The sequence below is a fragment of the Pezoporus flaviventris genome, unplaced genomic scaffold (genome assembly GCF_033815535.1).
Source record: "Pezoporus flaviventris isolate CSIRO_AGI_PZ_B2104156 unplaced genomic scaffold, CSIRO_AGI_Pfla_v1 ptg000031l, whole genome shotgun sequence".
Taxonomy (NCBI): Eukaryota; Metazoa; Chordata; class Aves; order Psittaciformes; family Psittacidae; genus Pezoporus; species Pezoporus flaviventris.
The window spans coordinates 57,787,774-57,805,227 of record NW_026892579.1 but is presented as its reverse complement, the minus strand read 5'-3'; the positions used below and the strand labels follow the sequence as shown (position 1 = coordinate 57,805,227).

Here is a 17,454-nt window from a genome sequence, read left to right as displayed (position 1 = left end):
TCATTGATTTGCTTCCAACAAAGCAATTAGATGAAAGAAATAGATTGAATAAAGTATTTTACTGGCAGGATGACTAACAGATCAAGAACACTTATTGATCTTTAGTCTTATACCCAAACAGCTCGAATTGTACCAACTACCTAAGTTTTAAAATTAACTCTATCCTCTGCCCTCACCTTAGGACCACTCAGCCTCTTTCACAGAGCTTTCATGGGATCTTACTAAGCATGAATTAATTAGTTAAGAAAAGACTTTGGAGTTTCAGGTAAATGTGCCAGTTTATGCAAGAGTTGCTTCTACGGGCTGGTGATCAAAAGAGAGGACACTCATGGGAAGACATATCCTGGAACTTTATGGCCCAGCTGAAAAAACTTCAAGCCCAAAAAGCTGAGCTACTGTGAGAAAATCCTCTCACTTCAGTGAAACGTTTCCATTGGAGCTTATAGCATCATGCCTGTAACACTACAGGCAGAAACCCATTGCTTCACAAAGCCCTACTGGACTTTTGTTAGGGCTTCTTTTTCTGACCATATTCTGAACTTCATCAAAGCTGTCATGCATTGACAAGTACCTTACTTCTCACCAAGCTTTTCAGGGTTACAATGATCATGTAACTATTGGATTTACTGTTCTGTATTATCTTTGTGCTCTCTGTTCTAAAGAAATTAAATGAAGCCAGAATAGATAAGTTCTCATAGGGTAAATTGCAACAGATTCCATACATCAGCAGTTATTCCCTAAGTATACACCATGCTATAAATTCAAGGTAACCTGAGCTAGTTTATCTTTAAATGAAAGAGGAACAGTCTGACTGGCTTTCCTGAGGAGTACAAACATGGAACAGGAACAGTTATCTTGGAAAAAGTGCCACACTAAGTTCACATCCTTATTTACTCACCAGGCATCACTTTTGGGTTTTCATATCCTAAAGCAGAATTTAGGATGCACACACTAGAGCAGGCATTTGGTTGTGTACTCACTTTCAGCCAGTAATCAGTCTTTAGATAAAACAGCTTAGACCTCAAGTTAAAAGGCAAAATACAGCAACTAGGCATGACAGTGAGGAAAAATAAATCAGAAAATGAGAAGTACCAGTAACAAAGACTCCAAAGCTTCTCCTGAGTAGGGTAGGAAACTTTATATCACATTTTCTAAACATTTAAGTTCTTCAGCACATAATTATTCCAAGACAGCTTCTCTGTCATGGGTGCCCTCTCTCCACCATCCCAGAGTTCTCTTCCAAGCACCATTCTGAGTCACATGCATACACCAAAAAAAGGAACTCAGACTGTCTATTTAACTGAAATGTTAGAGAACTATTAAAAGGCTGAGTTAGATAACTTCATTTCCAGACAAGACCACTTGCCATAAGCCCAACCAGGGTAAGAGGCAATAGCTGTAGGGAAAGGGAATGAGCAAGTATGGCTGAGTTAGCTCAAAGAGGGGATGCTCCTGGGAAGGGAGGAAACCAAGCATGCCCCTGCAGACCTGCCCAGTGGTTAGGACACTTCTTTCCCCCCCAGTCATTTGTGTTGCCCTTCTCAAGCTTTTGGACAGATGGGGACAGCCCTATACTAGAGGACACCAGGCAACAAAAGAAAACCTGCAATAATACCAGCATTCAAAGGCCTTTGATTGCCCACTGTACACATGAAATAGGCTCTTTGCCTCCCTAGGCAAAAACAACTGACTGCTAGGACTGTTACTAGGCAATAATACAATACCATAGAAGACATTATCATGTTAGACCCTGAAGAGGTTTAGAAATGCTTGCCATTTGTTTCAATCTCAGTGTAAATGGTGAGTGTTGGGGGGTGGTTGAAGCTTCATTTTCTACGGAAGCTAAGACACACACCCAGACTCTTGCCTTTTCCTTCACCTCAGACCCACAGGAGGCTCAACAGAGACTAGCTGCATCTTGCCAGTAAAATTCAGCAGTTTAAAACTGAGCATCATTTAACAGAGAGATAGTAATCTCAAAAAGCTTTTAGATTTCTTACTGCAGGATTAAAAGTAAGATGAAGCTCACACAAGGGAGGGCTAGTCTGCTTGCAAACTTTTACATATCTACAGAACCCCCAACCCTATACAAGACAGACTTTATGAATGCCCAAATACTGGACAGACTTCACTTGGAGCATCCCTTTCCTCAGGCTACTAAGTCATCAGCCATAAAACACAAATTCACAGGCTTCCTCACAGTGTTTGGGGAAATAAAATGTTAAAATTCAACTCAAAGATACACTATTGGGCTGAAAGAGCCCGCTTTGATGCTTTTATTTGTAGCATTTTCAAATTGTGACATAGCCTCTTACCCAGACTTTATCTTCCTATTGCAGAGAGGTCAGATTCTTTATTACTTATTTTTAATTATGTTTAATACACTTCTAGTAGTGAGCCAGATCCTCCTTTCTAATTAGGTCTAGCAATTAATAACTGAAATTGAACTGATGATGATACAGTTCTGCTAAACAAATAACTGAAGCTGGAATAAGAGTTAAGTGTTTCCATAAATTAGTGCTGACATCAACAGCAGCTTATTCTGAACTATACGTATAAAGTAATTATATGAGTTAAAAACAATTAAAAGTATTTCTCATTTATTTGGCTGCTCCTCATACTCAAGAAACTGGTCCCTCAAACTGTTGACCCTGCTCGTCACCAAAGCTGGGACTTATTAAGCAATTGACTAACCTTAGAGGATTTTCTTCGGCTTCTTCTTGTCCAAACCACCACTAGTTTATCTGGCTGCCTGTTGAAGATAAGGAAGAAACAGCTTAATTTACAATATGATCCATATGTAAACAGTTTATATTAAAACTCTTGCAACACATAATGACATCCTTAGTGGATCATTATCTCTTAGAAATAGCTCATCTAAAAACCACTCTCTGCATCAGTCATTTAACAGGAAAAATAACATGTATTTATAGAAAAAGGCTGTCCTTCAGTCTGGACACTAATGTCATCATTCTCTTCCTGCTCTCCTTGCCTGTGGGCATCTCCCCAGAGCCAGCAGCACACCCGAGCAGAAACTCATTCATGGGGCAAAGAACAGGATCCAGCCTCTTTAAAGATATGTTGGAAGCAATCCGGTACCCAAAATAAACATCAGTGCAAATGAGAGCTTGAATTTCTATGCAGACACATTGAAAAGGTACTGCTAATTAGCAAAGAAAACAGGCAATTTCACTCCTTCATCCCCAAAGGATTATTTTTTTTTACTTGAATACTTCAAGGATCAAGTCTTATATTATGCCTCAAAATCTCCTTGGATGACCATAGATGGATAAATCAGCACTTCCTCTAACAACTCATAAGGACAAACCTGCAGAAACTCAGTGGCTCTCCAAGCAATTATTTATTTGGTAATTGTAACAAATGTAGATAGAAACCCCAATAAAGGGCACTTCCAGCACAAATTATTTTCCCTTTAACTGTCTGAGGATTTATTTCTTGGTTAATAGTTAAAGCCCTGTTACTTCTACCTTATTAGTTTTACAACTGTCTCTGATTTTTGATATTGATCTAACTTCCAGGCGGGTTTTTTTTTTTCTTTTTTTGACCATGATACACTTCCCATCTTATGACTGCACTTCTGGTCTCACTTCAGACCCATGACCCCTCTCTTCCGGAGACTCCTGACCCTCCATTCCAGCTTCATTTTCTGGCTGATGACCCAAATTCCATCAAGAAGCCTGACTGCAAATCCAGTCAGGCTTCTTGATAGAATCTCCACTTAGAAGTACTAAACCTGCAACTCTGCCTGGGGAAAAAAAATGCTGATAAGATTTTCGTGTTAAATATATACATATATTTATAAATGGGGGAGGGGATATGGATGGTACTGAGAAAAAGTCAAGACACAATGTGCTCAAACCATATTAACAGATGCATCCAAAATAAAATCCACACAAGTATTCTAAATAAAAAAAGCAGTGTTCACAGTGCTATCCTCATATTTCATCACAGGGAGACTACTTGCTTCATAACTAACTTTTCAAATGAAAACCCAACTGGTTTAACAGTCATTTTAAGCACTGAAGTGCTGGCCACCTTCCCATGCATCACCCATGACTTAAACACCAACAGAACTAAAGTTCTTCTGAACCACAGAGTTAAAGGTCGGTCCTGTGAAGAAAATGAAAACAGAAGCTTTTATTTGCTATTCTGTAGTGCTCCTTTCTCCTTTAATATATCCCTTCATTTCCATGTTGGAAAAATAATAATAATTTGAAAGTGAGATCATCTACTGCATTTTAAGCTCTGTAAATTCACTCTTACAGCTTGTGTAGGTGACCTAAACCATAGACTGGCTCTACTTGTGGTTCCTCCTGCAAAACCTGGCTTGGTAAATGAGGTCATGGTGGTGTACTTCGAAAGCTTTTTGCTCACTTGGTATTGGGTGCATTAGGTTCTCATCTGTTGGCATACACCCCTACTCACTTTGCTGGGAACTGTTCGTGCCACTGGGAAAAAAAAAACACCCCCAAGCAATTTCCTTGAAGCAAAGCAATCCAAACTCATGCCTGTGATAAACAATTTTTCTGGAGGGATTTCACTTTGTACTTTAAAGCTGACTCATTTCAGAAACTAGCTTGTGAACCAGATTTAATTTAACCTTGACTCATTCAATCCTAAACTTGCCTCTGAGAGAAAAGAAAAATAATGCCAAAAGCAGGGGAAAGTGGAGGAGAGAAGGAAAAAGAAAGAAGTTAAAAGAAGTTGAATTCCTGCAGTACCAGTGGCCACACGGAAGTCAACCCTCCCTCCAAGAGTGGGGCTCTGTGCTCCAGGAGTCACACAAATGCTCAGGTGTACAGGAACACCAGCTATCAGAAACATGTAAGAGACAAAAATACATTCTTGATGGTATAATTAGTAGTTCATGAAAATACTGAATTCCAACACATGGATTTCAAGAGTAAATTTCCACAAGCTTTCATCAGAAGAGCACTCAGGTCTCCAGAGATCCCATGAGGGAGGCTAAGAAGGATTCTACGCAGCTCTTTCCTTTCCTGCAGCTTCAGCAACAGTGATGGCACTTTATCACTCTAGATCTGTTTTGATCTTGTCTTACTTATTTTGGCATCAGAAGTATTTTTTTGTTACAATGGCACTGGACCTAACCTTCCACATTCTTCCCAGGGGAGAAACATGCCATAAGCAGGAAGAGTGAAGCAGCACACCCAGCTCCATATGGTGCCAACCTCTAAACCAGGAGGCTAACCCCAATGGACATGGCCCAAGGACAGTTACACACAATGTTTGTGCAAACAAACAGACCAAGAGCAGCAAGACACCAGAGCAAAGCAAGGAAAGAGGAGTCAGTGCCAAAGTGGGTCAATTCAAAGCAGGAATGAAACCACATGTGCATTCCTGCAATGCAGATACTTTTTAGTTACAGGGTACTCTCGAAGAGACCAGTAGCTATGCCAGATGCTTAAAAACAAAAGAGAGTGAAAAGGCTATATGTAAATAAAAAGGGTTATTTTGTAAACTAAGTAGCATGAAACAATTCGTCAAGGGTTATCATGCCTCAATACAGAAATCCTTCCAAGTCTGGACAGAGAAATAAGGAAAACCAGAGATGGGCAGTAAAACACAAAAGCTGTCTGCTATGATACTGGTATGCACATGTCCCACATTGGTAGCTGACCTTACATTTAATTCAAATTCTTTAATTTAAACTGTGCTATTGCTTGCTCAGAAACAGCTGGTGCTTCAATGCACCAGTGGGAGCTGCATCTGCATCACATGCACACACAGTTATCACCAAGCCTGGATTTATTTCCCAATTTTGAAGAACTCCCCCTCTGCCAGGGATATAAAGAAATACACTAACATGAAAAAGCCAACCAGAGTCTCAACTCTGCCTGAGAAGACCAAACCACGAGCAGCACTTGCTCCCCTAGGCTCTTTGCACCAGTATATTTATTTTGTTAAGTATTAAGTATATGCTGCTCCTTCAGCTTCAAGTACAAGAGAAGTTCACATCCAGAGGTACTTTGCCAAAACAAAACAAGGAAGGTCATCACAACATGGAGGCAGAAAAATTAGCAAAATGGAAAGGGGAGAAATGAGAAAAGTAGTAAATATCCCAAAGGATGAGTTTCCCCACTAAGTACCACATGCTTAACTGAAACAAATCAGAAAGAACAGCAGGTTCTTAAGGGATTTACTTCAAGAAAGTCACAAATGCAACAACTTAAAATATCTCCACAGAACTGTTTTACAAATGAAGAGCAACCTTCCACAATCTGTTCCTTGCTCTTTTATGCCAAAAGACTTCTAGAACAAAAAGCCCAGCTCATATTTTAACCAGCATTCAAGGTTATTAGCGATGCCTCAGTTCTAGGAAATGGCCAAAACCACATAATGCAGTTTGCTCATTTGAAGCATTTCAGTAACATTTCTTACTTCAGGCTCTTCTCCTCCTTCAATGTCATAAACCTGGGCTGCTCATTAACCAGTAACAAAAGCAAATAAAAACACTTCTGCAGAATCAGGCTGAAGATCAGGTTTAGTATCCTTTATGTTTACTTTTTAAGCTCAGAAATCGTTCCAAATACAATATCCACAATGGTGCAAGCTGAACAAACACTAATGATCAGTTATGAAATAAAATAAGCTAAAATTCATTTCCTGTGCTGCACAACCAACATTTCTCATTTCTTTAAAGCCATCAAAGACTTTTAGATAGTCACTTCTTCAGTAGTCAGTATGTTTAAGGTAAGGAACTGCTAACCCTAGGAGAATGGGGCTGGGGAAAGAACTGGGTTTTAGCTGAAGAACCATATCTCCATGCTGAGTAATTGCTTCAATCTATACAATTCAACACCACCAACCTCTCAGTGGGAGTACTTAACGCTGTACTGGAAGCTGACACAATCGCCTTGGTGGTGCTTTACACTTCACCCTATGCCAGTATGCAGCATTGCCAAGGGAGGAGTAGGCACTGGGAGGGGGAGCTGCAGAAAGCCACCAGCACTGGGGCATCAGCTGCTACCACCATGAAAGGCAGGGATACATGGGAAGTACTGAAAGATCCAGCTTGGACCTAAAATATCGTATTTTATAAAGCTTATCATAAACTTGTATTTGCAATTCACTCATTTTTATGTGGTTCACAAGAAACTACTCCTGAAGAAAGGCAATTTATAGTAGTAAACTTATTTTATTCTTTATAAGTGAAACCTACTCAGCAAAGCAGCAGGGAAGATTGCGATTTCAGAGTTTGTGGCTCAAATAAAGAGCTTCATCACTGCCCTGCACACTAAGTAACTAAAATAAGAATTAAAATACAGGTGAGTAAAACATCTATAATTCAAAACCATGCCTGCTTTTCCTGTCAGATGGTAGCCATGATTCTGGGATCTTCAGTTCTCCCACTGAAACAATTGATTTAAAAAAAAAGAAAAATAAAAAGAGTGATAAAATACTAGAATCAGACTTTCAATATCCACAGTTATTAAATAACGTAATAAAAACATTCCACCAACTGGGAAAAATAAAACCCAACTATGTAATCTGATCTTTACCTTAAATGTCACAAATTTTGCCAATTGAAAAGGACATTGCGCAAGATTCAAGGTCTTCTGAGGTTTGCTTTGATCATTCCAGGAAATATTTGGCACAATCTTTTGATTACAGAATTCTCCAAAGATCATTTGTGAAAGAAGGACATAAAAGCTACCAGTCTCTCCTGTTAGCTCTCATTTTGTAAACCTTTCAGCAGAAGCAGGTAACATTAACCAGGACCTATTTGTCTACCAAAGTTACTCTTTGATAACCAGAAAAAGCCTGTAAAAGAGTTACATTTAGACTCTATTGTTGAAAAGAACTTCAAATGCACTTAATTATGGCCACTGCAGCCAACAGCAAGACCAACTACTAACAAGCTTTTGGTGAGAGAAAACAGGTAACGGTATTTGTTTGCAACAAGGTATCATTAAATTCAAGAACACTGAATAATATTTCAATGCCTGTAACACACATGGTACCTTTTTTGTTTGAACATGGACACGCTACAGTCTGCTTATTTGTCTGCATATTTGTTTTGGCATCAAATTGCTCAAGTGTTGGGTTTTGTCTTATCCTCCTTCCCTCCCTTTTTTTTAAATTCAGTTGAGCTTGTTTTATCCTTGCTGTGTTTGATTTGAGCTGCATTAACCACTACAGGCTGCTAGATTACTTTTGTGAGGCAAGCTTAAAAGAGTATAATTACCAAGAGAAGCAGCAGGGTTAGCACAATAGCATGCAGATGCACCTATTGAAGGATAAAAATAATTACTTGAGCACTAATGTCAAAGTACATCTGATAAGATTTTTTTTCTAATAACCTTTTGTCCCCTCTGCATTGTGCACACCAGCATGACATGCAAGGCTGTCATTAGGAACCATTCCCCCCCAGCACACAGCTTTCTCCATGACTGCTGGAATGCTATCAAGGCTCTCTGCTTGGTCTCTTAGAAATAAATGTGATCACTTCTATGCCACCATTCATTTGGGATGAATATTACTTTTCCTCATTTTACATTAAAAAAACCTCTTTGAAGTGAAACCTTGCTCTGGGACCTATTACCATTAGCCAAGGAATTAACCAAGCAACAGCCTTTTGCATGCCTTTTACTAAATTTTTTTCCATCTGAATTTCCTGTTGGTCATGATCACTGAAATTCCACAGCTGCCTACAAATCTGGGAAGTTCTGTCAAGTCACCGCCGATGCTTTAAACAGGCCCAGGGACACTGGTAAGAATGATGTCATGTGTTGATGCATTTGCCAAATGAGCCCTCTTGCTGAGCAAAGGTACAGCATTGACTGCAAAAGCCAGAAACACCAAGAAAATAAAACACCATGCAGATAGAACACATCTGAGCTAATTATAAGATGAAGCACATTAAGAGATAAAGATCTGTATTTCAGAAAGGGACTTGGGGAATTCTTTCCCACCCCCCCTTTAACTTGCACAGTGCAAGTTAAGGGTATTCAAAACACTCTGCACCCAGACATCATTCAACATAGTTGTACAAGATGCCAAGTCACATCCACCACAGAATTAAGGTAGGATGGCTGACGTGTTCACCTGGCCTAGCCTGTCTGCTCCCACTTCACAGCAGACTCCCACATCAGGCCTGTGAACAGACTTCTGAATCACCTCACAGTGTTACCACGCCAGACTGCCTGAGTCAAAACAGCTCTCTCCCAACCTAACTCATGTAGAATATGCATCAAGCCCCTAAATTGAAACAAAGCTTGCTCTTCCCTCACTGCAACCATCCAGTAGTCACTGCAAGGCTGGGAAATTTCAACAGAGAAATCACTAAAACAGGCACAGCAGGAGGACACCACAGCTGAGACCCCTCCACTGCCACATCTTTCCGTGTCTGCTTTCTAGTAGAACCAGGGAAGTAATAAACCCCCTGTACTTGGCACTGATAAGGCCTCACCTCAAATCCTGTGTTCAGTTCTGGGCCCCTCACTACAAGAAAGACATTGAGGTGCTGGAGCAGGGCCAGAGAAAGGCAACAGAGCTGGTAAAGGGTCTGGAGCACAAGTGTGATGAGGAAGACCCAAGGGAACTGGGGGATTTAAGTCTGGAGAAGAGGAGGCTTGGGGGGGGGGGGGGGGGGCTTACTGCTCTCTACAACTACATGAAAGGAGGATGGAGCCAGGAGGTGGCTGGTCTGTTTTCCCAAGTAACAAGTGATAGGACAAGAGGTAATGGCCTCAAGCTGCATCAGGGAAGGTTTAGATTGGATATTATAAAAAATATCTTCAGAAAGAGGGTCGTCAGGCATTGGAACAGGCTGCCCAGGGCAGCTGTGGAGTCACCATCCCTGGAAGTGTTCAACAACCTTGTAGATGAGGCCCTTCGTGACATGGTTTCGTGGTGGACTTGGCAGTCCTAGGGTAATGGTTGGACTTCATGATCTCAAAGGTCTTTTCCAACCTAGTTTATTCTCCTAAATTTCTTCCCACCAGCGGTCTCCATATTTTTTCGAGACTACCCGAGCTGCTGAAAAGGAAGGATTTTCCTTGTGAGCTGAATTTTAGGGGGTTTTAATACATTTGCAGCTAAAACAAACTGGCCTCTACAAGACTTATGTCTTGAGATTATGCTTTGCTTTTCAAAAGAAGCCCTAGTCTGATTTTGGTTGGTTTACACAAAAAGGGACATAGCAAGACACTATTACTATTTTACAAGTGCAGTCAGATCCACTGAATCTGCACAGCATCTGTTTGCAAGGCTGAGCATGGAATGGGTAGTATGTACTACTGATGACTTGGTTTTCTTAAGCCAAACACAAATGAAGTTTGCAGAATGAGCTGGATTAAACAAAGCCCAAGTTCATCCATAATTCAGAGCGAGTGACAAGGACAGATTCAACTTCATTTTACAAGGAGTTATTGCAGTACAGAATCTGAAGCAAAACAAACTCAAAAGGACTACCTAGCAAAATATTTTCTTAAAGCTTTCTGCAACAGAATTTTATATTGCAGAATACACAAACTGACTTCAGTCTTCAGAAACTGTGCTCTTTAACATCCTTTTGGCAGTAACAGGCGAATGCTTTGACTAGTCCCTGATTTCTTTGTTACACCCAGCTGTCCTCCATGTAGAAGCTTTCTTTGCCTGATCGAATTTAGCCTTGCTTGTCTCAAGGAGGGGTTAAGAGTACTGTACTAGAAGGACCAAGTGGATCTCTTATCTCCCCTATAATCATAGACACTCCCTTTAAGCAGACATTTATTGCAGCAATGCTTAGTCCACACATTTACCCTAGATATCCTACCACATCAGAGCTTAGAAACACCTCCCAGTATGCCATAACAAACAATGCCTATAGAAAATAGGAGCTGCTGAACAGCATCTAAAAGCTTGCTTGTATAATACCATTTTCCCAGTCAAGTAAGTTCAGAGCATTAGAACACCACTAACTGCACATTTTTGTGCCTGGCTAGTGGGGGCTAAAGCTAACTGCCAGGGAGGAGTACAGGCTAACAAAGCCATTCAGACAAACCATAAGTGGAAAGAGTGGAGCGTGTTGCTTCATAGCGGAAAGTTCACAGGAGGCTACCATGAGTCAGGTCTTTCTCAGATGCCTGATTTTCCTTTTTATGTTTTTTTATTTTTCCCCAGAACATTTGATCTTCTACATTTTAACAATAATGAACTAATGGGTTTTTTAAGAAGCTTTAAGTTTAGAGGTTGGCTTTACATTTAGAAGTTGTAGGTTGCTTTTCCCAAGCAGCCCATGGCAAGAGCAGGCACCCCACAAACCTGCTTGAACAGTCCGCTCAGTCCCAACCCACAGTGAACTCACTATGCTGATCCTCTTCCCTGCAGAGCTGAGGCCTGACTACTGCCAAGTGAATAAACACAAACCAGTTAGAAATCAAACTCATTTGCACCTTGGACTTAACATTGTATTTGAAAGCTGGTTTAAGTGAAGTGCTAGACCATCTCTGTTATGACAGATGTGCTGAATGAAGACCTTCACGCACCTAGGCTCCACATCCCACACTTCCTTAACAAGACACAGGATCAGTGCTATCTCCCCCTCTCCATGTAAAACAATAAACCAGATCAGTAATAAAAACCAGAGAAACACACTTTTAGTAAATTTGATCAAGGAAACTAGGAATTTTGAGTTCAAGTTTCAGCTCCTGTCCTCATGAACTATACAGCCGTCAGAAAATTTTAAGGCAGACACTGAGCAGCACCACCAACCCTCCCTTTGATTTTAGTCATGTTCCATGACCTACTTATACCTCTATCTAGAGATCAAAGATAATCTCTGTACAACAATGTATGTGCATTACTGAGGATACCTTAAACTACTGCATTATCCTTTCTTATTTTGAAGCACTACAAGTGTAAATGTTAGATGCATTCTCACAATAAAAAGTGCAAAAAAGCATGACTAAAATAAAACTCTGACGAATGCTGCCTGAAACGTAGCTTCAACCCGTCAAGAAATAAATTCCCATATTAAACAAGATATTCCTGTACTAAAAATATGCAAGAGGCTTCTTACAGAATCATAAAATGGTTAGGGTTGGAAAGAACCGTAAGATCATCTAGTTCCAATCCACTGGCACACCATCATCAGTTTTAATCAGATCCCACTGCAAAACAGATCCTATTACATTTTGCATAATTATTTTTTCCAAACAGCATTTAAACAGAAGGCAGTTCTGGTTTTCAATCTGGGAACAGGAGAGAAAAAAAATATTTTTCTACAATTCTTAAAGAACAGAACAAAAGTCTGCATCTTTCACCAAAACCACAGTGTTGGGAAATGGAACTATTCACAACAGAATTTTTCTTCTCCAATTTGGCTAAAATAGACTTAAATTCTGCATAGCCTACTATAAGCAATTAAAGGAGAGAATGATCTTTGCTGTTCTTACTGCCTGGGCAAGTTACACACACATCAGATTCAAGAACAAAGGTTTTGACTTCTGTTCCACAGAGACTCCGATATCCACATTAGGACATGGGTCATAGAATAGTTAGGGTTGGAAAGGACCTTAAGATCATCAAGCTCCAACCCCCCTGCCTTGGGCAGGGACACCTCACACTAAACCATGTCACCCAAGGCTCTGTCCAACCTGGCCTTGAACACCACCAGGGATGGAGCATTCACAACTTCCCTGGGCAACCCATTCCAGTGCCTCACCACCCTCACAGTAAAGAATTTCCTCCTTATATTCAATCTAAACTTCCCCTGTTAAGTTTGAACCCGTTACCCCTTGTCCTATCATTACAGTCCCTAATGAAGCCTTAGAAGCGTGTTAATGCCTCCAACATCCTCCTCTCTTTGCAATCCACGCACTCAACCTGAAGAAAATTACAGTTCAGCATGGTCAGGAGTAGGAGAATCTGGTGTTGTGTATCTTCCAAAGCTCCCAAGCCAACAGCAGCAGGGTTTTCTTCTCAGCCCTGATTCTGGCATCTCCTTGGCTGTTTGACCAACCACAGGATTATGAACCACCTGCTTTCAGCAAAGCACGTGCTTACCAGGAGGCACACTCCTTCAACAGCTAGAGCACTAAGGGAAGTAACACACCTTTCTGCCATCCTTCAGAGGCACAAAGCTAGAAGATTTTACCAACTGCAATACCTCACCAGCTATTGGAAATCTCTGAAGCAATCAAAGCATCAAAATGGCAGAGAAACAAGGAAACCTTGCATTTAAACTTGAGTCCCAAAGTCACACACTTGCACACTAAGCAAAACAAAAAACTCCAGAGCCTCTACAGACCTTGTCCTCTCCAAGCTTAATGAGACCATGAAAAAATACAAAACATGAGAACAAGCCAACACAGAATCATAGAATGGTTAGGATTAGAAACAACTTAAGATCATCAAGTTCCAACCCCCCTGCCATGGGCAGGAACACCTCACAACAGACCACAGCACCCAAGGCTCTGTCCAGCCTGGCCTTGAACACTGCCAGGGATGGAGCATTTAAATTTTGCAGCAGTAAGCTATATGTGGATAGCTTTCAAAACTAAAGCTATGATTTTTTTGCATGTTAAGAAATAAAAATGTTAATTACCAGAGTTACAGAATTTTTGCATGTGGCTTCTAAGAAGATGGCACAGGCCATTAGAAACTGCCACTATCATTTTCCATGGGAAGCCTCATTTCATGTGAGTGGCCTTTTGAGAGCTGCTTTAAGATAGAGGTATGACCATAAGAAGAGAAATTATTTGATCAGTATTTACAGCTAAATAACTGTTCCAAAGACTGCAAAATTAGAACAACTCCTCCTCTTCCTGCTCAATCTGTTTAAGTTGTTACGCTGATTCCAAGCTGCCTCCCGAAACAGAAGTTAACGCTTCTGATTACAGAAGTCAATCTCTAAAGGAACACCATTTACTTCTATTAACAGATCACCAATTCTTCCCCTAGAATCATATGTCCAAAAGTCTAAACATTTGTATCATTTTTAGGAAGTTAAATTGACCGAGCCTTTTAGTTAACGCACTCAAAAGCTCACCCCTGGCTCAGATCCAGCAGCAAGTATTGGCTAAGAAAAACTGCATGTTAACTCATGGATACTCAAGAGACCAAGTAAAACCTCCTGCCAGCACTAGTGGCTGGATATGGTAAACAAAAGAGCAAAAAAATTTCCTAACTGAAAGACTTTTCTATTTTGAAATGTAAAAAAAATGATCCTTAACCTTTGAAAAATTGGAAAGTATTTTGAAAATACAAAACTTCCTAATTTGCAGATAAAATTAATAAAACATTCCTATTTCAAGGTCAAAAAAACTCTAAAAACATCAACAACTAAGGACCAAAACAGATTTTGCCAATAACTCCTATTTGTAAGATGTCCAACAGGAATCTGAATGAGACTGTAACTAATTATTTCAAGATCATCTAAGCTGGAAACTAATAGCATACGTAATGACTGTTTTAAAGCAAGTGTTTCAACTAAAAAGCAACTATACAGAGCCTACAGTATAACTGAATTCATGCTGATGTCAAAAATGCACAAAGAAATTGCATCTTTCAGACAGACAGGGTGATTTGTTTGTTTGTGGGTTGGTTTGGGTTTGGTTGGTTGGTTTTTTTATTAATCTTCCTATATGGTATTTTTCTGTTATAACCTGATCTAGTTTCGCACAAGTCACACATTCCTACAAACAGTGCCCTCCGAGCTAGGCCAGCCCTTTGGCTCCCTGCAGAAGAAACTAAGACCAGTGTCCTTCACACTTTTTTCAGTACACTGAGCTGTACCTACTCTCCTTCGAAAAGCTCTTACAGCTGGCCACTAACATTCGATGGGAGGACACTCCTCAAGGTCCTTTGCATCCCCAGGATTTTCTGAGATAAATTGTTAAAAATGAACACTGCCCTCTCCTGCTTATGCTCCCAGCAAAGACGTATAGACACTCCCAGTATTAAACGTTTCAGAGTCTTAAGTTGAGAGCTTTTACTACCCATCACACACCAGGTTTGTAGCTGGAGACTAAACCTGATCACTACATTGGCTACTATGCTGCCCTCTCCCTTCTTTCTGTCCTGTCATGGTTGTTATTTTATATCAGCTTAAAACAGACAGTACTCATACCCACTCCATCCTATAGTGAAATGCTTGATGCTGTTTTAGCCTGATGGCTACGTTAGTTAACCAATGGCTCTTAGCATGGGGTAGTTGTAAAGTAACATCTGCAGCCACAGAAGAGACTCCTGGATGCTGTCCAGATTTTTTATTAAGTGGATTTGATGTCTTGCAGGCTGAATTCCAGTCTTGTACCATTAAATGAGGCAAAAGGATAACGAGACAGAGTCCCTCTATCCCATAGAGCACACAGCTTAAAAGATTAAGTAATTTTGTCTCACCCTAGATTTCAATTTTACTTTAATTTAAAAAATTTTTATCTGTAAACACAAATGTGTCTGGTGCAAAAGGCTGTTCTCCTTGGAAGCAGAGAGGTGAACAAAAAGGGAAGCTAGGTTGGCTCCTGGAACAAAACACACTCTTAATCTTGCAAAGTGCTGAGAGCCATTCACTCAAACAGAAAGACTCTCAAACTTAACTGCAACACCTCGTTGTGCCAAGTGAAGAACCGTGCCCTTACAGCAAAAGGCAAAAACATCCTACCAGAATAAGTGCTGCAGGATCTGGCACTAAATGAGGATAAACAGGAAGAAAAATTTTATCTTCAAGCTTTTAGAAAGGTATTACCGTAAAACAGAGAAGTTACTGTTAATGATTAAATTTCAAATTGGAGTTTCAATACATTTGCCTAATTAGGGCCAAAGAAGCCCAATTAATAAAATCCACCCTGCAAACTAACCAACAAGGGAATGAGAATCAATTTTTGCTGTGCAGAGTTCATAGAGAGCACTGAGGGGGAAAAACCAGTTATGTGCAGAGTCATCAATGTGGACAATAGAGATGTGTGGGCACACAAACTCCTTGGTTTCTGCAAAATAAGACTTCTCACATATTTTAGCCCGTTTGACAGAAAATGCACTTTTCATCTTTAAAACAAAGGCGGCTCAAAAGTCGAAGCCTGCAGAATTTTAACATATTTACTTCTGGGGTATTCAGCTGGAACATCAGCCTCGGCAGGGCCAGCACTGCATGCACGTGTGCATATGCCCTTGCTACGGCAGCACGAGCGCTTCCCAACGATGGGCAGACCACAGAGAAACGCTCAGGAAAACAAGGGTCACCAGGCTGGTGCAGCGAAGAGCAAATCTCCTGAATGAGTGCATTCACAGGAGAGCTCAGCACAGCTTTATTTATGCGCTTCATACTTTAAGTCATGCTCTCCTTAACTTTTCCAGTTTCTGAGCATACACAAGAGCTTACACAAAACACTTATCTCAGCTTGATCTGTTAATTTAACCTTGTCTCTTGGGCTTTGACAGATGAGCACTGGCATATCTAGCTCTTGCTGTTTAACGCATTCCCCGGCACAGTACCGATGCCTTCCCAACTGCTTTTCTTTCCCCAAAGCTGTCCTCTGGAGGAACTGCAACTTCTGTCTCAGTTGGAGACGGGACCTGACCTGGATGAAGGCGACCTACCAGGTTAAATTCTTTAACCCCCTTCATTGTGGGAGAGCTCTTATTTCTCACTGCTCTGGCTAAAAAGCTAGTGCTCCATTTTAACATATACAGAGTTTAGGTTGGTTTGTTCTGCAGACAGACAAGCAACATAGTACCGAATGAGGTGTGAATTTACTCATTCATTTCCATACAGTTAATGTTCAAAGATGCTCTGGGTCACTGAAACCCTCAAACTTCAAAGCCAATGAAAAATATTGTTTTGGAGAGAATTACGAAGTCAAAGTATAAACCAGAGCCAGACTTTTGGCTTTTGTAATGTCACCTCACACTGCTGGAACAATGCAAAGAAACCTTTAGGCTCCCCACAATGGGCAGGGCAGGATTCCCTCTGGCAGCTGCAGCTTCCATTCATGTACAGGTAGCACAACAGCCTCTACATCCACGCGGCTGGACATTCGTCCAGCCTCTGAGCTGCAAAACCCTTCCATAAAAACTTGCAGTAAATTCCAAGTGTCCAAGCCATGTCCAATGTGTGTAGCCTGTCCCCAGCAGGCACACACCACCAGCTTTCCCTGAGGCAAGCACACCAACAGGTGCAGCCCTCATTCCCAAGGGGCTGACAGCCCTCCACCATCCCACAGATGAAGCATTAGCAACACGGTGGCAGAACATGGCAGAGCACGCTGGGCCAGGAGGGCTCAAGTGTACACTAGTTCTTGCATTGGACACTTCCTGCTTTACCTAACATGAATTCACCTCTCCAACTCAGAACTATTTGAAGACAGATGCAGGCTCCCTCTTCTCCTCAGCCATACAACCCCTTCCCCCCTTTTCCCTCTCCTAAGGGATGGTCAGGAATCATATGTGCCAAGGGACTTTACAGGTGGAATACCCAAAGGGAGAGGAAAA

General features: G+C 40.9%; 1 protein-coding gene across 9 annotated transcripts in view; it reads right to left on the bottom strand.

Annotated features, from left to right (window-relative positions):
• The window catches only part of EHBP1 (EH domain binding protein 1), a 226,647-nt gene that overhangs the window by 190,867 nt on the left and 18,326 nt on the right, over positions 1-17,454 (bottom strand). For all 9 annotated transcript variants that reach the window (XM_061461391.1, XM_061461386.1, XM_061461387.1 and 6 more), the window contains exon 3: positions 2,695-2,752. In XM_061461391.1, the coding sequence (XP_061317375.1) occupies positions 2,695-2,752 (58 nt within the window). The remainder of the gene's footprint in view (positions 1-2,694; positions 2,753-17,454) is intronic.